This window comes from Camelus dromedarius, chromosome 12 (assembly GCF_036321535.1).
Source record: "Camelus dromedarius isolate mCamDro1 chromosome 12, mCamDro1.pat, whole genome shotgun sequence".
Classification (NCBI taxonomy): domain Eukaryota; kingdom Metazoa; phylum Chordata; class Mammalia; order Artiodactyla; family Camelidae; genus Camelus; species Camelus dromedarius.
The window spans coordinates 10831971-10853537 of NC_087447.1; the positions used below are offsets into that span (position 1 = coordinate 10831971).

A 21567-nucleotide genomic window follows, 5' to 3' on the forward strand; every position below is an offset into this window, starting at 1 on the left:
ATTAGCTGGATCATTAGAAAAGCCTTCTCTTAGCACTGTTCTCATTCCTTTTCGTTAGAGAGATGAGCAAAATGTCAGATTCACGGATTAAAATGCCATGCTTTTTATTAGCCTTTCTTTAGCTTCTAATGGGTTGAGTGGAAAGTGCCAAGGAGTTGGGAGGTCCCATGTGCAGAAACAATGAGAAATTTGGGTCTGGCTGGTCTACGATTGGGATAACGTGCTACTTGATGGGGAGTCACCTCCTTCCCACAGGAGTGGTTAGCATCTGGTGAGCATTCTTACAGCTGCTACATCAGTGTATTTCTGTATGAACAGTCCCTTGTACCTCCTTCTGCCCAGGAGGAAACCACGGTCTTGGAGTGATCTGGGGATCCTCTCTCCCCAGTAGAAAGTGCAGATTTGTGTTGCTCAGGGGACCATGTATGGAATTCTTCCATCTCAGTTTTCCTTTTAAATGTCAAGCACTGGTCTTCACTCCATGAGTGTGCTACTTTGTGGCTATAACGGGCTCACTGTCACACAAATGTGACACACTCTTACACCGTTCTTTCCCTCTGCACACACTGGTTTATTTGCTTGAACTGTCCCTCTCTGCCTTTTTACCCTTGGAAAGATCTACTTATTGCCAAATGTCTTTTGAAACTCCCAAGTAAAGTGCTTACAATATTTCCCCAACACTTTGTTCATATCTTCGTGAAAGCATCTTGCTGTATGCCTCTAAGACAGTATGTTTAATCTTTTTGCAGCAGTTTGAATCCTGGCACTGTCAGGCACATAATACGTGCTCTGTAAATACTCACGGAATGAATAATTGAAAGTGGGTAGTAGGAGACATAGACGGACCTCACCTTGAATCAATGTCTCCCTTAGTTCCCCAGCACATGCTCTGGGACCAACCGCTTTAAGACTCCACGGAGGGATGGGTAGAGCTCAGTGGTGGAGCACATGCTTAGCATGCACAAGGTCCTGGGTTCAATCCCCAGCACCTTCACTGAAAAAAAAAAAAAGCCTCCATGGTATCCGTAGATGTTAATTGTTTTTGGCATTAAGATGATCTCCTCCCATTTTGAGAAAGTAAAATTTAGTATTTATTTTAAAATGTTGGTATTATCTCATCCTCAAAGAATTTAAATCTTTTCCGAATGCCCGAGTCGTTTCTTTAATTTCCTCATGGCGGACTTCATTTCCTGATTTCTCAGGGTGTAGATCATAGGGTTGAGCAGAGGGGAGATGACAGTGAAGGTGACAGAGATGGCCTTATCCGTGGGGAGGGCAGTGAAGGGCCGGGCATAGACGTAGATGCAGGGCACAAAGTGCAGGGTCACCACTGTGATGTGGGAGGTGCAGGTGGAGATGGCTTTCTTCCTGCCCTCCCCTGCCTGGGACCTCAGCATCATGAGGATGACTGTGTAAGATATGAGGAGAAAGAAGAATATAAACCAACTGACAAGTCCGTTATTGGAAATCATCAGGAGCTCCAGAGTGAAGGTGTCAGTGCAGGCGAGTTTGAGGACCTGGGGGACATCACAGTAGAATGTGTCAAGAACATTGGGACCACAGAAGGGGAGTGGGAGCAACAGGGAAATCTGCACGATGGAGTGGACAAAGCCCCCCACCCAGGAGGCCACCACCAGGCTGGTGCATCTCTCCTTACTCATGACAGTCATATAGTGGAGGGGTCTTGAGATGGCTATGTAGCGATCAAAGGCCATCACAGAGAGAGAAAAAACATCCGCTCCACCCAGAAGGTGGAAGAAGAACATTTGAGTGACACAGCCATTGAAGGAGATGGTCTTTCTCTCTGATAGAAGATCAGCTAGGACCTTAGGAGCTGTGATGGAGGAGAAGCAGATGTCAAGCACAGAGAGATTGCGGAGCAGGAAGTACATGGGGGTGTGAAGGCGAGATTCACAGGTCACCGTGACCATGATGAGGAGGTTTCCCATCAGAGTCGTCATGTACACCGAAAACAAGAAGACAAATAAGACCCAGCTTAGCTCTCGAGACTGGGTAATTCCTAGGAAAATAATTTCTTTCACTCTGGTATAATTTCCCTGATCCATTGGGGCACAGATTCTTTTTCAGGTATATCTCTGTAAAAAATAACAGTGCCGTTAAATAACGTGTTATGAAATCTACTGTTGTCCTTTCTGTCCCATGTATTTGGTGTTCGCCTAGGAAATTGCTTTTACATGTACGGGCTCTGCCTGCAATTCTGTATTCTGCCATTAGGTAGAAGATGACCTGGGTTTTGACTGGAGTCATTCAAACAGATAGGTTCTATCACTGTGACCACTGAAACACAGGTGGCAGGTCTGTGAACCTACTCAATTCTACTTTTACTGTAACTTATGATACTTAGTAAATAATAAGCATAAATTTTACAACACGAAGAATTTGTGTTCACAAAAAGCATCGTTAAGAGAATTAAAATAGAACTCACAAATGGGAGAAGACATTTACAATATGTCTAAGAAAAGAGTCACATCCAGAATATATACAGAACTTCTACAAATCAGTAAAACGAGGTAGATACCCAAACCAGAAAATGGCAAAAGGCACAAACCAAAACTTCACTTGGAATATCCAAATGCCAGTTCAACTTCATTATTGGGGAAATGAAAATTAAAATTATGGCAAGAAACTACTGCTTACACACCAAAATGGCTAAGTTGAAAAAGATGAAAAATACCAAGTGATGGTGAAGATGTGGAACAACTGAAACCCTCACACACGCTGGGGGTTGTATAAAATAACCAGTTTACTGTTTGATTATATCTACTAATGCTAATATCTATATCTTTATTATTCATTATCTTAAGATGGAGATTGATCTATCTGTTTATCAATCAATCAATCAATCTACCTATTTATCTACTTATCTCCCTGTTAAGAACAATCTTTGCCACCCCTGGGAAGTATGTGCACTATGTTATGTTCACCAAAAGACATATCCTAGAATATTCACAGCAGCACTGTTTGGAATTACCTTAAAACTGAGGAATGACACCAATGCCCATTAACAGTAAAAAAGATAAGTGAATTGTGTTAAACTCACACACTACTATGCGACAATGGGAATAATCTACCCTGGATGTTCCCAACACTGGGAACAATATATATGAATCTCACAAACATAATATTAAGCCAAATAATCCAGACACAAAAAGGTGCACACACCCTTATTCTTTCACATGAAGAACAAAAATACACAAAACTAAAGGGAACATGAGGGAGACTTTTGAGGTGCTGATAATGTTCTGTTTTTTTTGTTTTTTGTTTTTTTTTTGATCTGGGTGCTTGTTGCAAAGATACATTCAGCTTGTGTGACAATTCATGGAACTGTAGGCTCCATGTGAGTTTTTCTGTTGTACTTTGGTAAAATGTTAAAAACAAGTATGGAGATTGCTATATAACATTTTAATCTCATGTCTAAAGAGTGAATTTCACTTAAGGTAAAAGTTAATTGACCACTCACTTTCCTAATGGTTATTTTATAATAAGTCAAGTTATAGCCTTTACCAGCTACAACCAGAGAGCTGTCTTCTTCTTTTTTTTTTTTTTAACATTTTTTTTTATTGAGTTATAGTCATTTTACAATGTTGTGTCAAATTCCAGTGTAGAGCACAATTTTTCAGTTATACATGAACATACATATATTCATTGTCACATATTTTTTTTGGCTGTGAGCCATAAGATCTTGTATATATTTCCCTGTGCTATACAGTATAATCTTGTTTATCTATTCTACACTTTGAAATCCCAGTCTGTCCCTTCCCACCCCCCGCCCCCTTGGCAACCACAAGTTTGTATTCTATGTTTATGAGTCTGTTTCTGTTTTTTATTTATTTATTTATTTATTTATTTTAGATTCCACATATGAGCGATCTCATATGGTATTTTCCTTTGTCTTTCTGGCTTACTTCACTTAGAATGACATTCTCCAGGAGCATCCATGTTACTGCAAATGGCGTCATGTTGTTGAGCGCTATCTTCTTATCTCTCTCTCTCTCTTTCTTACTTTAGGTCCTCCCAAATTCTTGTCTTAAGCAGTTGCCCTGCTGTCCACATATAGTTCTTTCTCCAATTCTGGTTTTAATTCTTCTATTTTTTTCTCCAATTTTGCTCCTCTAATCTTAGAAAAAAAATCTTTTAAAGATCACAGTTCCCCAAGCAGCACTCTCCTTTCTACTCACACCAAAAAATGAGATAAGAGCCCCCTTTCTCATTCCATTGTTATTAATTATTGGTGTTTCATTCAACAATTTGGAGTGATAAGAATGAGTCTTCAGATCAGAAGAACGATCCTAGAAGGTTTCAGGTGCCCAGTATCCCAGAATTAAAATTCCCTGAACTAACTACTTGCCATAACTACAAAGTGGAGAAATCATCCCCAAAGTAGTCTTTGGTTAATCTGGAATGCAGAGATATTTTAACTGATGACAGCGTCTTACTCTAGAATCTTTCTTTTGGATATTGGAAGGATAAGGGCATGGTTTTCAAATCTTCTGCTCAAGAAACCACGTGACAAGATTAAGGGTTCCCTGTGTCACCTTCTCTCCCTCCCTCCCTTTTCCTCTCTCCTGTCTTTCTTTACTATTTCTATTTTCTCTCCTTCCTCCAGATGTCTTTCCATGACTGTATGTGGGTTCTCCAGAAATAAGACTAATAGGATTTATATCTATATCTGTATACAGCCTACATTATCTATATGCAAACACATGAGAGAGAGAGAGAGAAAGAGACAGGGAGAGAGAGAGAGAATTCCTGTACAGAGCTGGCTCACGCCACTGTGGAGGCTAAGTCCCGCCACCTGCAGGCTAGAGCCCCAGGAGAGCTGATGCTGTAATTCTGTCCAGTTCAGTGATCTGAGAACCAGGGGAGCCCACGGTGTAAATGATGTGATGAGACAAGATGTCCCAACTCAAGCAGTAAGGCAAGAATAAAGGGTATACGTTTCTCCTGCCTCTCCCTCTTTTGTTCTGTTTAGGCCCTCAATGGACTGGAGGGAGTCAATCTATGGTAGGGGGGACAATTAATCTGCTTTACTGAGTCCATCGATTCAAATGCTAATCTCATCTGAAAATGCCCAGAAACAATGTCTCATCTGGGTACCCTGCAGCCAGTCCAGCTGACACACAAATTTAACCATCATAATGACATAGAGATGATTTTTTTGAAAGGGAGGTGACTCAAATATAGGTCCTTTCCTTAAGGAATTTACAGTTAAGATAATAAGAGTGTTGCAGTTTGTGGGATCGGCAGAAAGAAAAGCAAGGGGGTACAAAATCATGGGGATATACATGAAAAACAGTTCCATTTGGGCAAATAAGATTTGTAAACCTTGTCCAGGAGGCCTTCTGGGACAGTATCATAACCTACACTTGCATTTTGGAGACACATATGTGGAACATCCAAATTCTTTGTGCAGTTTGGGTTTAACCACTTCCTAGCTGGTTTGGCCCTGGGCAAGTTACTCAGTCATAGTACCAAACTCCTGCGCAACGTGTGTGAGGTTCACAGGACATGGTTGTACTATTGTAATTTATCTACAATATGATGATAGTAAGACCTTTCTCATAAGCCAGGTTCTTCTAAGGCATAGGCAAGATTGCAAGTCTGTTTTGCAAACTGAAAGCAGCTCAAGATTCTGGTTTGGACAGTGGCTTCCCACCCTCACTAGCTCCAGGTGGGTGTGTCTGCCTCACAGGTCCCTTTGTGGGGACTTAACTGAGAGGAGCTCAACTTGCTACAAATCCTGTGGTTCAAAACCCTCTTCCCAACAATTTGGAATAAGTGTAAAATGCCATTTATCCTCTAGCGGTATTTTTCATTTTTGCTTAGGGATTTGAACTAAGGCATATGTTAAAAAAAGTCAGAATATTGTATCACACATCTGCCTACAGACATAAATAAATTGATTTCTGTATGCAGTTGTAAATACAGGTATTGATATTAAAAAAAAAACCATTACAGAAAGAAAATAAACTATAATCCTTAATCTGAAATCCAGTTGTCTGGCTGTAAGGCTTCGGTGGGTGGGTGGGTAGGAGAGGGTCTAAGCAACTTTCAAGGTCGCAGCATTCTAGAAATATGGGCAGAATAACGGAGGTCTGCTTGGATTATTTTTTACTTGCTTTTAGTGAATATTTATGTTCATTTTATCACTTCCAAAATCTGTCGCATCCATGTGAAATAGATAATATTATCCTGATTGCACAGAGGAAGAAACCAAGGCATGGAAAGATTAAGTAACTTGCTCAAAGTTTCTCTGCTGGTAGAGCCACGTCTCAAACTGAGATCTGCCTTATTCCAAAGTCTGATGCTTTTAATTACTGCAACTATATTTCTTCCCAGTGTTGATCAGCCCTTCCCAAAAACTCCTGCAAAGTAAAAAAAAATCCTTTGCAAATCAAGTGAATGTAGAATGTAAGTGTAAGAGAGTGGCGTTAGAAGCCGGCACACGGTGAGAGAAAAGTTTGGTTGAGAGTGACTTACTTACACGAAAGCATGTCAGAAGTAACTTGGGAAAATAAAGCAAAGTTTGAAAAGCAGACTTTGCAGTCCTCAGCGGTACCATAACCAAGAACCTGCACCAACTACATAGTACTCTAATGTTAGATGCAGAAACGACTTCTGCGTGGCATTACTTCAAAATAATAATGGGTATTGTGGGTTCCTATGGATGCTGTCTTTTTTACAAAGACTGGGAATGATACTTTGAAAGTGCAGAATTATGCACGTTGCATTGAAACCCAAGCACACTAAAGAGGGAAGAGGGGAGACTGGATAAAGGAATACAGTTTTATGTGTTTTTGCAAAGTCAGAAGTAGGATCATGAGGCTTTCTTAGAAATCACCCAAAAGGGAACCACCCTTTGGAAACAAGCTTATCAAACACCTTGGACAGAGCCCACAAACTGAGGGTTACCTGCACACCCCAGGTTCCTACTAAGAATGCTGCTCTGTTCTCTCCACTGAGTTGAATCTCTGCCAGGTCTCCCACGTCTGTTTCCTCTTTCCCAATACTGAACAGCCTCTACTCTTGATTGAATTCCTAAAAGTTTTAGGAGCATTATTCATATTCAGTAGCACATGAGGGCACAGATAAGCTAGCCATTAAAACACCTTGCTCAAAGCCCCTCAAATTCCACTCTAGCCAAGAAGCAAAGCTGGCCAGACTGCATATACTGAATTCAGGAACTGTTCTCTTTAAGTGCTGTTTCTCCAAAGCAGTCAACCTCCTGAGAGCTGGGGATATTCGCATTTTCTCAAGTACCTTCAGAACAGTTCAAACCTCAACATCCTACCAAGTAAAATGCATCACCTCCCCTGGGGCCAACTGACCTTCTTCTGTTTTGCAAGACTCAAGTCCCCTCTTCCTAATAGTGAAAAACTACTGCTTTGCTTCGTTAAGAGCTTTGGTTTCAATAGGAACGTTCTATACGCTTGCAGGGTTTCTAAAACATCAACACAAAGAGCTTTTCAGTTTCGGAAGTTCACACATACCAGCACCAACGGACTCAGTCTCCAGGTGAAAAATCGATCCTTTTATGATGCTCCAACTGCATCTCAGAAGGAGTAGGTTCTGGGGAAATTCTGTGTAGTGGACTGCCTACCTTAAGGGTAGTGATTTTGTTACGTTTTTCCTTCAGGTGGGAAAAGGCAGCCTCAGGGAATCACATCATTCTGACTCTTCCACGTTGCCTTACGGTACCTTGGCCACCTCTATTGGTCCCTCAGCCACAAGCCTAATAAAGGAATTAGCAAAGGGAATATTGCTGGGAATGAATGTGGAAGCTGAGTGGCCAATTCAATGGTGCTCTTGTGGGAGTCATTAAAAAGTCGCCAAGCGCTCCTCCTCCGTCTCTCTCCCCCTCCCTCATCTCTTCTCTGCCCCATCTCACAGGTACGCGCAGAGACACTAAGTGCACATCCAGGACATAGCCTTTTCTCTTTCTCTAGAGGAACCGCATGAGACAGTGCCTTAGCCCCCTTGGCTGAGGTAGAAAGTGTCGTGTTAAACCACCCTATGGACTGTGCAGTTTCCCTCCTTATCAGAACTGCTTTGCTTGCAATCAGCCGGGGGAGTGAAACTAAAGTAAGAGGGTAACAATAGAAAAATCAAACCTCTGTGGCTACTGTCAAGGTAGCTCTCAGAGACTGGATGGTGTAGATTTATACATACAATTTCTGTTTAATATGACATGTACATTGTCCCTATGTAATTATTTTCCTCTGCATCTCAGGGATCCGTGGCTCACTTAGAACCTAAGGAGGAAGCATGGTGGCAGTTCTTGATACTCATCAATTTAATTACTTCAGAATTTTTTTTTGTGTTATGTGGTCCATGAGTACCCAGAGATGCTTATCATGAAAATGTTTGATTCAGGGGAGTAAAGTAGGAAAGGGTAGTTTTAAAGCTATCTATGTGCCCAGAGTCTGTTGAATTTTCTATGACTCTTTGCAGCAGAGCTTAAAAAATAGTAAAAACTGATTTAAATGAGAAAAATGCAGCCCAGCTTGTGATTTTATGTCATCCAGATAAAAAAATATATCTTTGTGTAATGAGATGCAATTGCTTTCCCTTTCTTCTGAATTATTGAATAAGATTATATTGCGTATTTAGATATAGTTTGAGGAAGTATCAGGGACAGTGTTGTGGCTGGGGTTCCTGAGTTCCTGCCTTCATGGGATTATGCTTCTGAGATGCAGTATTCAGACTCCATAGGTCTTCGGTGCCATCAAGTTCTGACATAGTGATAAAACTATGATCTGAGTGAGTCAAAAGAGACAGAAAGTAAAAGAAAGGACATATTTGCATGAAATGGTTCATAAGGTGATTTGTGGTATGCATTTTTTCATAGGCAAGTTCATAAAGAAAAGCTTAGGAAGTCCAGAGACCAGAGCTACCTGAGTATATATACAAATGGAATACTACTCAGCCATAAAAAAGAATAAAATAATGCTATTTGCAGCAACATGGATGACCTGGAGATTGTCATACTAAGTGAAATAAGCTAGAAAGAGAAAGAAAAATACCATATATCACTTACACATGGACTATAAAAAATGACACAAATGAACTACTTTACAAAACAGAAACAGACTCATAGACACAGAGAACAAAGTATGGTTACCAAAGGGGAAGATGGGGTCAGTGGAAGGATAAATTGGGAGTCTGGGGTTTACAGATACTAACTACTATATATAAAATAGATAACTTGTAGAGCCCAGGGAGCTAAATTCAATACCTTGTAACAGACTATAATGAAAAAGAATATGAAAAGGAGTGTGTGTGTGTGTGTGTGTGTATATATATACATACATATATATATATACACACACATACATATATATATATATATATATGAGTCACTAGGCAGTACACCAGAAACCAACATAACATTGTAAACTGACTATACTTCGATTAAAAAAATTTCTCCATTTGCCTTTGAGCATTTATTCTCTGCCAGACATTGTGTGTTTCATATATACCATCTTTTTCTATCCCTCACAATAACTCCATGAGACGGACAGTATAAGTACATTTGTGTAGGTGAACTGTGATCTGTTAAGAGTTAAAATAACTCAAGATACCACAGTTGGTGGAGGACAGAGGTAGGGTTTGGACCCAGGTCTGTATGACTCTGAAGTTAGAGCTTTCAACCACAATGTTTCACTTTTTACTTTACTTTTTTAATCATGTTGTTCCAGACAAAAAACACTCACCTGTACTGCCTCTTCACTAACAAATGGAAAAACAGACAGACTGGTTAGAGTTTATCTTCTCTAACACCTTCTCTGTCTCCAGTGGGAAGAATGTAAATCCTCAGTGGAAGCCAATCTGAGATTTGCACTAAGACTGCAGCTGAAAACCAGTTCTTGGATAATGTGACTGATGGTTCTTTGTGTAGGATCCCTGAGGTTGTCTGCCTTTGTCTAAACTTAACATGAGGATGTGAATCTGGCATGTCTAGTTCCGCATGAGATAAATCCTTTGAGGCCATTATGGGAAATCTTCCCAAGCTTCTTCATTCCTGATAGGAATCTGGCGGGGGTGGGGGGACCTCAATTATGTCCCTTTGAGGTTCTTAATAGGTCATAAGACCATATGAAGTTTACCAAAGCAGAAAAACTTTCTTAATCTGTGATGTACTCATATTTGTGTACTTCAGAGGCACTGATCATGAGATCTTTCTAGAAGAAGATTGCAGTTTGGCGTGGACAGGCCCAGTAATGTAATAAATTACATTTATATGGTAGAAGAGCAATTAATTATCTGAAGACTTGTCTTTGTAACTAACTCGATGCAAGATCTTGAGCAAATCACTTTATCTTTAGTCTTCTATTTACTGACCTCTTGAAAAAGGGGCTGGATTCAGTCAGTCTCTACACCTGCCATATAGTTTTCATGTTTGACACATCATTACTTTGGTCTTTGAGTGGAAATACATCAATCAGCTCAGTTCTATCACATTAGATACTCATGCTTATCAATAGTTTGGGTTATCAGTAACATATTAAAATGAAAAATAAATTGTTACCTAGTACGTGTAGCTGGTCTATTGACAATATATTTGGGTAAATAAATATGACTCTGTGGAAAGAACAATGAAAGGAGTCTTTGCTGATGAAGAGGTTGGAGAGTCTTACTCTATCCCACTATGGAATGCACGAGTCTTCCCCTCAGTCTCCTCATGGCTGATTTCATCTCCTGGTTCCTCAGGGTGTAGATCATAGGATTGAGCAGAGGGGAGATGACAGTGAAGGTGACAGAGATGGCCTTATCCGTGGGGAGGGCGGTGAAGGGCCGGGCATAGACGTAGATGCAGGGCACAAAGTGCAGGGTCACCACCGTGATGTGGGAGGTGCAGGTGGAGATGGCTTTCTTCCTGCCCTCCCCTGTCTGGGACCTCAGCATCATGAGGATGACTGTGTAGGACACAAGCAAGAAGATAAACCACAGGGTTGTGACCAAGCCGTTGTTGGAAATCATCAGCAGCTCAAGGGCAAAGGTGTCAGTGCAGGTGAGTTTGAGGACCTGGGGGACATCACAGTAGAACGTGTCAAGAATATTGGGACCACAGAAGGGGAGTGGGAGCAACAGGGAAATCTGCACGATGGAGTGGACAAAGCCCCCCACCCAGGAGGCCACAATGAGGGCAGTGCATCGCCCTCTGCTCATGATGGTCACGTAGTGCAGGGGCTTGGAGATGGCCATGTAGCGGTCAAAGGCCATGACAGAGAGGGAAAAAATATCTGCCCCACCGAGGAGGTGGAAGAAAAACATCTGCATCATGCAGCTTGTGTATGATATGGTCTTTATCTTGGTCAGGAGGTCTACTAGGACCTTGGGAGCAGTGATGGAGGAGAAGCAGATGTCCAGGATGGCTAGATTGCAGAGCAGGAAGTACATGGGGGTGTGAAGGCGAGACTCACAGGTCACGGTGACCATGATGAGGAGGTTTCCCAGAAGAGTCGTCATGTACACAAAACACAAAACAAGAAATAAGAGCAAGCTTAGGTCTGGGGACTGAGTAAGTCCCAGGAATATAAATTCTTTTACTCTGGTGCCATTTCCCAGCTCCATTGAATCATATTCTCTTCCTCTGTAGTTGGAAAAAATTAAAAATGTTGTTTCACAAAGCGTTTACTCTCCCTTATAGATTCAGGTTTATAGAGCCAGATGTTAGGTCTAAAAACTAATGAAGTATTATCACCACTGAAGAGCTGGAAGTATTGCTATCATGTGCAAAGTGGTATCTTATTACACAGCGTGCATTTAACAATTCTTTCTTCTGTAAATTATAAATATTTTAGAAAATGCATAAAATAATGTTCTAAATATATAAGTTCTAAGTTCAGACAGACTGGGTGCCGCATTTAAATGGTTTAAGAACCACTCGCTGCAGAATGGTTTTCTTTGGACTGAATTCTACAAAAGCACTCCTTTCTTTTTTAAAACCACAAATTTAATCCTATGGAAAATAAGAAAATCTTACCGCCATAAAATTCCTCTCTATTGCTCTAGTCTTCCTTAATGGGATTTCTTTGTTTCTGTCTTCACTTTAAACTACTTTATGTACCAAAACCACTGGCTGTTGAAATAACAGCAATAGAAATGAAAGTGTAATCAGAGCTTCTGTTCGTCTCTCTGATTTATTTCTTAAAAATTTTTTTGAGCTGTCATTGACACATAGACTCCTGCACTTGAAGTGGATACTTTGATAGGTTTTGACATAAGCATATTCCCATGGCATCATCACTGTAGTTAAGACAGGTGATGTATTTATCACCCCAGAGTGTCCTCCTGACCCTTCATAATCTGTCCCCTCTGCCCTCCTTCTTCAGGCAACCACGGAGCTGCTTGCTTTCTGTCACTATACATTAGTCTGTATTTCTGGAATTGTCTATGAATGGGAATCCTACAATATGTACTCTCTTTTTGTTTGACTTCTTTCACTTATAAAAATTATCCATGTTGTGGTGTAGGACAAGATTTGTTCCTCTTTATCGTACGGATATACCAGTTTGCTTATCCACTCACTTGTTGAATGTTTGGGTTGTTTCTAGTTTTGGGTTCTTACACACAAAGCGTCTGTAAACATTTGTGCACAGGTCTTCATGTGGACACATGTTTTCATTTCATTTGGGCAAGTATCCAGGAGTAGAATGGCTGTCACTCTTAAAGAATTCAATAATAAGAAAAAAAAAACTCAATGAAAAGATAAAGGATCAGGGAGGAGGGTATAGCTCAGTGGTAGAGCACGTACTTAACATGCACGAGGTCCTGGGTTCGATCCCCAGTACCTCCATTAAAAATAAATCACTACCCCCCCAAATAAATAAATTATATATATAAAAAAAGGACAAATGGTTTGAACAGACACCTCAAGGAGAAGATGTAGGGATAGCAAATAAGCATGTGAAAAGATGCTCACCGTCATTTATCACTGGGGAAATGTAAATGACAACCACAGCAAGATAGGAGCACACACTGATTAGAACGGCTAAAATGAAAAAGACAGCTCTATGAAGAGCAGGCAAAAATGTGGAGGAACTGGAACTCTGGTGGGATCATAAAATGGTCCAATAGCCCTTAAAAAGTTTGGCAGTTTCTTAAAATGTTAAACGTACTCTTACCATATAATATTATGGCTTTTGAAGTCCTATCTTTTTTTTGTGTGTGTGTGTGCGAATCCTTAAAATGGATCTTAATTTCTTTCTTTGCAGTTTATCTCCCTTTTCTTACTATAATCAGAAACAAAAGAAAGGTTAAAGTCACTTCCCTCCTCATTTTGGGGTTTATTTTTTCAGTTCAAATGAAGATACTTCTTTTCCCTCAGCTCACTTCCCCTTCAAGTCCTATTCCTCCGTTTGCAGTTTTGTCCAAAGCCTGCTTAGTATGGAAAACTTAAAAAGCCACTGAGAGGTACCGCAGCATGTGGCAGGGACCTGGGGGACTCTGGCTCACACAGCCTGTTCAGATCCCAGCTGGACACTTACCAGTTGTGCAAACACGGGCAAGTGACTTCACCCCTTTGGCCTCAGGCTTCCTTGTGAGGATGCAATGAAGTAATCTATGTAAAGCATCAGTACTCAGAACATCGCTTCATCCGCAATGATTGTGTCACCTTCAAGAAAAACGCTGGGTTAGTAACTCTCACAGACACACAACTTCTTTAAATATCCTGACAGTCTTTTGGAGGAGCTGAATATTTCCCAGAACGTGTACTCTACAACTTCATCAAAACCTCCTGTTTTGAGGAAAATGGAAAATATTTCTCTTGGTGGGGGGAGGGCACAGCTCAGTGGTATAGAGCACATGCTTAGATGCACAAGGTCCTAGGCTCAATCCCCAGTACCTCTGTTTAAAACAAAAACCAGAAGATATTTATCTTTCAGTGGTAACCCAGAGCAGCCCAGAAGATGGGGACCGTGTGGCCCTGAGAAACAAGGTGCCTGCTTGTTTTGGTTTCTTGTGTGACATCATCTGAGCAGACCAGGATATCTAATGCGTGGTCTCTGCAGTGAGAACCACCCGGGCGCAAGTCCTGCCACTGTGCGATTTGGGTGAGTGAGAGACCTCCCCGAGCCTCCACTTCTTCATCCATGGGGTGGGGATCATCACACCCACCTCCCAGGGATGCTATGAGGACCCAGTGAGTTAACACATGCAGCTGTCTCGGCACACAGGTTTTCTGCTGTGACTACAACTCTGCTGAGTAACGTCAACATTGGAGGCTTATTAGTAAATGGAATGTATGGAACTAAATGGAAGCTGTTATCAATCCTGACTAGTTTAAAGAGAGAGGAAATGATCACTCGAAAACGCCAGCTCCACTTAGTTAGTAGAGAGATTGAGGGAATCCATCCTAGTTACAAAGGCCTTCCATAGGGCCGCCCTTGTACATAACAGACCATGACCTACACCGGAGGTTGGAAGTTACCCTGGGCCCCAAGTCAGACCCCTTCATCGGAAAGGAATAGGTCCCATGTTCACAAACTGCCTTTGGTCATTCAGACAACATCGTCCAGATTCTGCTGTTTTTCTGCTATTTTGAATCCACCTAATTATTTAGCAAGTATTGATGGAAACTTGGCCGAGTTCTAGGTTATTTGAGAGAAAGGAATATAACCCCAAACCAACAGAAAATGGATTCAAACGTAATAGCAATATGGGAGTGGTGGGGACCACCCAAGGACAGATGAAGAGTTGTGTGTGAGGAGAGGATGAGTTCTCATTAAGAGGATCAGAGAATCCTGCGTGAGGAGGTGACGTTCACATCTGGGGCAGATGGGAAGGGATGGAAAGGGAGCTCTGGCTTCAGGGGACCCCCATGAATATATGAAAGCAGCTTGGGAATGGGAAGTTTGGCTGGAATGGAAAGATGCAAACATATAGGCGTGGAAAGACAGGAAAAAAATCATTGCTGTACCTTTTTTTTTTTCTTTTTGGTAAATCTAAGGTAGAGTATGTAGACGTTCATTGTATTAGTCTTTCAATTTTTTTGGAGGGTTTGAAAAATTATATTTTTTTCTCTAGTTTTGAATTTAGCATCAGATCTGAAGATTTCAGTCTGAGGAGGTCCGTCTAGAGCAATCAGAAAAATCTCTTTTTTGTATAATTTCAGGGGTGCCAGAAAACAAAAGCTGCCTTTTCTCAATTCCTAACTGGACTTATTTTTATGACTTTTGTTTCGCAATGTCTTCCTTGCTAATATTTCCTGTCTATGCTGTCTGTCACTGAAGGCTCATCCTGGAATGCAGCATCTTGGGTACTCATTACATTATTTGCAGTCAAAATATATCTATAAATATTAACAATTACATCTAGATTTCAGTTTTCCTCACTCTTATTTTCTCACTCTTACGCATAAGCATCCAGACACCACAGACGTACATACTGAGAGTCGTATCTCTTACCTAAGATCTCCAAACTTATTTCCAGGACTCCAGCATCATATATAATGTTCCCAGGAATCATTCAGCTTTGGAATATTCTGTCAAATATCCCTTTGCAGGCAGTGATTTCAATGGCTTTCTTCCACCCTTATGTGGAAAAGGGCAGACTCAGGGAATCATATTATCTTGGTTCTTCATACTGATTCCCAGGGCCCCATCATATTTACCAGTTCCTTAATCCCAACACTAGTGTGGGAATTATCAGGGGGAATATAGTTGGAAGTGGCTCTGGAAAAATTCTGCTGATGGAGAAGTTGTTTCAGTGGGAGTAATTAACAGGCTACTCTGGCACATGCACTTAGGAACACACACTGTCTAGGGTCTACAATTTTCTAGCAGTGATAAAGCTTCTCTCCTTTTCCAATCAACCAATGTTGAGCCTCCCCTGAATTTTTTAACGAGGCCTTGACTTTTGGACCTCCATGTTTGTCTCGGCATTGTCCAATTTTAGCAAAACCCCTGCAAAGTCACTTTAGCCAGAATTCTCCAGCCTCCATGCTGACCACCTTCCACATCTCAGCAGGTGCCTCAGGTGCCATCCCCCAGGCCATGTCTAATCGCCCTGGTCTGCCTTCAGCAAGAGTCCTGTTGGGCCAGCTTATCCAGGATGCCCCCTTACCCCGATGTTTCCCTTTGGTAATTTTCCTCTTGGGAAATAAATGTCTATTCTTAGGTATTGTGAACAACTTCCATAGGCAGCTTCATCCCTGCGGGGAGATTTTGAAGTGTGACCCATGAGTATTGGAAGGAACCTTTGGATCGGAAGAGGTACGCAGGTGAGCTTGAAGGAGATCTCGGTGGGCTGATGATCAAAGCGGATGATGGGGTTCTCATAGGAAACACTTGCAGCGAGGAATCCACGCTGGCTCCCTCAGCAAATCCCACTTGCTCAACCTTCAAAGGTTTTCAAGATTCTCACCACCTCCGCCCTTACTACCCTAAGTCATGCCTTCCTTACTTCTACTGTGACCCCGCCTTGACTGGTCTCCTTGTTTTTTTCCTTACCCCTCTTTAGTCTATTCACGACTGTAGCTCCTGCAGTTCTTTTTTTTTTTTTAACATTTATTTTTCTTCAAAATTTTTTTGTGGGGGATAATTAGGTTTATTTATTTTAAATAATAATAATGATGATGATGATGATGATGATGATGATGATGATGATGATGATAATTTTTAAAAAGGAGGTACTGGGGATTGAACCCAGGACCTTGTGTATGCTAAGCATGCACTCTACCACTGAGCTACATCCTCCCCCTGCAAGTCTTAAAACATGCATAATTCTTCTACTTTTCAAAGCCCTTCAAAGCCCATCTTACTTAATGTGAAAGTCGGAATCCTTATGATGGTCTGAAAGATCCTAACAACCTGGTCCTGTGGCCCAGTTATCTCTCTGACCTCCAGTACTCCCTCTCTTCTCTTTGCTTCCTCTTGTCTAATTACAAAGACCTCCTTGCTGTTTCTTGGGTGGTCTGGGCACACCCTCACCTCAGGGCCTTTGCATGTCTGATGTGTGAACTGAGATTTGTGCCATGACATGGACATTTTTCTAATTTCAAAAATTTTAAGATCTATAATCCACCTCTAGAAATAGAGGAAAAGAAACCCATTGCCTAGCAATTCTAAATAATTATAATTAAGCAAATAAAAGCCAAATTGATACGTTGAATAATGTTTTCCTCTTCATTCTAATCCTTTTGAATGAATATGCATATTCTGAAGCAGCTTGATAGGTTTATGTCCCTTTTACTGAGTCATGTTATCAGAGAAGGAAAACTAATGCATTGTTTTCTTAACCGTATTCTCCAGTGATTTGAGTAGCAAAAAATGAGTGAGAGGCAATAGTTATTCACTGACTTTTTAAATCGAACATGTTTTATGAGTGTTTTCTATGTTCCACTGGCTGTACCAGGTGCTGGGGTTAAAACAATAAATAAAGCACAATCCTACAGGGAGAAAGAGAGCAAGGAATTGGAGACAGAGTCCTGCGTACTGTGCTGGAGCCAAGGCCGGGGCGCTGAGGGAGAGCAGTGGAGGGTGGCCAGTGGGCCAGGGCTTCAGGGGAAGGTCAGAGTAAGGACCTTCACAGAACTCAGTGTTGGGGAGGTCCACATTCTCATTCAAGCCGTGCTGACTTCAAGGCACCTGCTCTCAACCGCTGGAGCATGGGCTTCAGGTGGAAGACTCTTCAGATAATAGTTACTTAACTTATTCAAATCATAGAGCCAGAGGAGGAATATAATCTGAACGTGTTTACTTCATTAAGATGTGATTACTTTGTGAAAGACCTTATAGAATCCAAATGCCCAAACCGCTTTATTTTATGATATGTTTCAGTTCTCTCCCTGTCAACAGTGTAGGAATGTAGTGGGGATGTCTGGATATATATATGTATATATTTGCTGCTTTTAAATTGAAAATTTTATTTAGACAAGTGTAGATGCTCATGCAGTTGTAATAAATGACAAGAGAGATCCCACCTTAACTCATTTCCCCCCAAAGACCACCTCACAGTATACATGTATATCAAAACATCAAGTTGTACACCTTAAATACATGCCATTTTTGTGTGTCAATTGTAAGTCCACAGAGCTGAAAAAAAAAAAAAAAACTCTGGAACTATCCAATGTGATAAAATTGTCTGAGCGTATTTGGTTTCCATTAAAAAAATTTGTTTTTCTTCCAAGGCTGTATTGCAAAAGCAACTCTTCTCTGGCAAACTATTTGATTTCTCCACTTTTTGATAACATGAAATCCATTATTTTACATCATTGTTGAATTTGTAAGTCATGTATATCTTAGTAGAAACATAAAAATTTATCAGAAATCCTTTAGTAAATATAGTTTATTTGATGTAGCAACATTTTCCAAGGTGGTGAGACAGAGTGAGCTGGTGGTCTATACCCTGTCAGAAGGCACGAGTCTTCCCTTCAGTCTCCTCATGGCTGACTTCATCTCCTGGTTCCTCAGAGTGTAGATCAAGGGGTTGAGCAGAGGGGAGATGACAGTGAAGGTGACAGAGATGGCCTTATCAGTGGGGAGGGCAGTGAAGGGCCGGGCATAGATGTAGATGCAGGGCACAAAGTGCAGGGTCACCACTGTGATGTGGGCTGTGCAGGTGGAGATGGCTTTCCTCCTGCCCTCCCCTGCTTGAGACCTCAGTAATAATAATATGACCATATAGGACACCAGGAGGAGGAGAAACCACAGTGTGGTGAGCAGTCCATTGTTGGAAATCATCAGCAGCTCAAGCATAAAAATGTCAGTGCAGGCGAGTTTGAGGACCTGGGGGACATCACAGTAGAAGGTGTCAAGAACATTGGGTCCACAGAAGGGGAGTGGGAGCAACAGGGAAATCTGCACAATGGAGTGGACAAAGCCCCCCACCCAGGAGGCCACTATTAACCCAATGCAGCAGCCTCTATTCATGATGGTCACATAGTGCAGGGGCTTAGAGATGGCCACATACCGATCTAAGGCCATCAGTGACAGAGAAAATACATCCACCCCTCCAATAAGATGGAAGAAAAACATCTGGGCGAAGCAGCCATTGAAGGAGATGGTCTTTCTCTGTCGCAGAAGGTCCACCAGAACCTTAGGAGCTGTGATGGAGGAAAAGCAGATATCGGCAATAGACAAATTACGGAGCAAAAAATACATGGGGGTGTGAAGGCGAGAGTCACAGGTCACGGTGACCATGATGAGGAGGTTTCCCAGCAGAGTGGTCACATACACCAAAAGTAGGAAAAGAAATAAGACCAAACTCAGTTCTTGATTCTGGGTTAGGCCAAGGAAAACAAATTCTTTTACCCTGGAGCAGTTTCCCAGCTCCATTGAATCTTCTTCTTTTTCTCCTTTCAAGCTATTTCATACGAACGTGCATTTTCTTCTTAAGTGCTATGAATGCAAATCAGAATGTTTCCCATGTGGTGGTAGTGGTTGCAATTTGTTGAGTTGTCCAGATTTTTAAGATTACAATCTGTTTAGTGATCAAATCAAAAAATCACAGGCAAAATCATTCAATAATTCTTTTCCTATAAAACTAACTTTTGTGTCTATTGACAGATGACTGAATAAAGAAGCTATAGTACATTTATACAATGGAATACTACTCAGCCTTAAAAATGATAAAATCATGCCATTTGCAGCAACATGGATGGACCTGGAGATTGCCATTCTAAGTGAAGTAAGCCAGAAAGAGAAAGAAAAATACCATATGATATCACTTATATGTGGAACCTAAAAAAAAAAGACAAAGGAACTTGTTTGCAAAACAGAAACAGACTCACAGACATAGAAATAAAGTTACGGTTACCAGGGGTGGGGAGGAAGGTGGGAAGGAATAAACTGGGAATTCTAGATTTGCAGATACTAAATAATGTATATAAAATACATAAACAAGTTTATACTGTATAGCACAGGGAACTATATTTAATATCTTGTAGTAACTTATGGTGAAAAATAATATGAAAATAAATATATATATGTTCCTGTATGACTGAAGCATTGTGCTGTACGCCAGAAATTGATGTAACAGTGTAAACTGACTATACTTCAATAAAAAAAATATAAAATTAAATAAAATAAAGGGAAAAAACTATTTTTTGGAAAAAATAAGCATTTGTGTTAAGTGGTGATACTTACATAGCTTATTTTATTTAATTAATTTATTTCAGTTTTAAAATTTTATTATTTTTAATTTCATACGAATTTATTGATGTCAGGAGCTTGTTGGAGCATTTTTTTGTATTCAAATCATATCTCTGTATTCAAAGATAAGTAAGACATGACTCCAACAATTGTGGACTTATTGTGTACAAGTTTATTTATGTAAATTTATTATTTATTCATTTATTTATTATTTTTTCATTTTTTTGTGGGGGAGGTAATTAGGTTATTCATTTTTTATAAAATGGAGGTACTGGGGATTGAACCCAGGACCTTAGGCATGCAAGGCCTTCACTCTACCACTGAGCTATACCCTCACCTTCCCTACAAGTTTAGTACTCATATTAGCAAGTATTCTATTGACTTCAAGAGGTTATTGTCTTGCCAAAAAAAGATGTTGCCTGTTTCTTATTACAATGTTCTGTGCTTTGAGTCAGTTTCCTTGCTCTTGGCTGTTTTATGTCAAATTTCTTAAAATTGTGTCCTATTATTTCATGCAGGTGACTTATTGTGACTACACTAATGAAATTATTTGCTTAGTTATTTAAAAAACTTTAAATTTGCTGTTGGAAAGCAGGTTGAAACAATGTGTAAATCCAAATCTCAAAGAAAAGCATAATTTTTCTTATTGTGGTTAAAACACAAACATGAGAGCTACCTTCTTTAAGTGTACAATACAGTATTGTTAACTGTGGTCACAGTATTGAACAGCAAATCTCTAGAATTTATTCATCTTGTATCACTGTTGTGAAGGATGCAAAGGAGGCAATATATACAGTGACTCACTTCTAGGGGTGCTCCATACTGTATCAGGCACACTCTCCTCTGTCTCTTTCCTTTTGTGGATCAAAGATAAGAGTGGAGGGGTCACACAGCAGGGAGAGACAGGGGTCATCAGAACAATGCTCATTCTTTACATAAGCTATTATTGATTGATCATTCTTAGGAAATTTTATACTTTTATTTGTTCCTCCTTATAATTAGCAATCCTCAAATGCGTATAGACAAAGTGGACCATGTTGTCAAAGTGCTTACAGCCTCACAAAATGAGTGATTTGTGCAAACTGACGAACATAGTGCATGGTAAAATGTGAAATGCGCTATGAGAAGAGAAGTAAATTTAGCTGGGATGAGAGATCTGATCGGAGATGCCATGATTTTCAGCAGTAACAAAAAACACTGTTTTTTGAGAGCCTCACTACATGTGGAGAGGCACTAAAAGTTGATTTATTTAATTTTGCCACCATCCTTTAGTAAGTGTTAATGTTATACTTGGTTTTCATACGGAATATATTATTTTGGAGGGGAGTTTTTTTCAATTGAATGAAATGTCATTTAAATTCTGTAGTCATATGGAATATATTATGACTCTAGGTTTGGCTGAAGGGAAGGAAGAGATGGAAATAGAATGGAAGAAACAATGTCTTTATTT

At 40.5% G+C, this 21567-nt stretch overlaps 3 protein-coding genes and 2 non-coding genes across 5 annotated transcripts; 1 reads left to right on the top strand and 4 right to left on the bottom strand.

The window, feature by feature from the left end:
- Positions 1-1130: 1130 nt before the first annotated feature.
- LOC105094909 (olfactory receptor 4D9) lies at positions 1131-2066 on the bottom strand. Its single transcript, XM_010987012.3, has one exon. The coding sequence runs from the start codon at positions 2064-2066 to the stop codon at positions 1131-1133; it is 936 nt and encodes a 311-aa protein (XP_010985314.2).
- Positions 2067-10659: 8593 nt separating this feature from the next.
- Positions 10660-11595, bottom strand: LOC105094958 (olfactory receptor 4D11). Its single transcript, XM_010987070.3, has one exon. The coding sequence runs from the start codon at positions 11593-11595 to the stop codon at positions 10660-10662; it is 936 nt and encodes a 311-aa protein (XP_010985372.3).
- Positions 11596-12747: 1152 nt separating this feature from the next.
- TRNAV-AAC (transfer RNA valine (anticodon AAC)) lies at positions 12748-12820 on the top strand. The gene has a single exon. It is a non-coding gene; the product is annotated as a tRNA-Val (tRNA).
- A 5545-nt stretch (positions 12821-18365) lies between these two features.
- Positions 18366-19301, bottom strand: LOC105094910 (olfactory receptor 4D10). Its single transcript, XM_010987013.3, has one exon. It carries the CDS (start codon positions 19299-19301, stop codon positions 18366-18368), a length of 936 nt encoding a protein of 311 aa, XP_010985315.3.
- A 1079-nt stretch (positions 19302-20380) lies between these two features.
- Positions 20381-20452, bottom strand: TRNAA-UGC (transfer RNA alanine (anticodon UGC)). The gene has a single exon. It is a non-coding gene; the product is annotated as a tRNA-Ala (tRNA).
- Positions 20453-21567: the final 1115 nt, after the last annotated feature.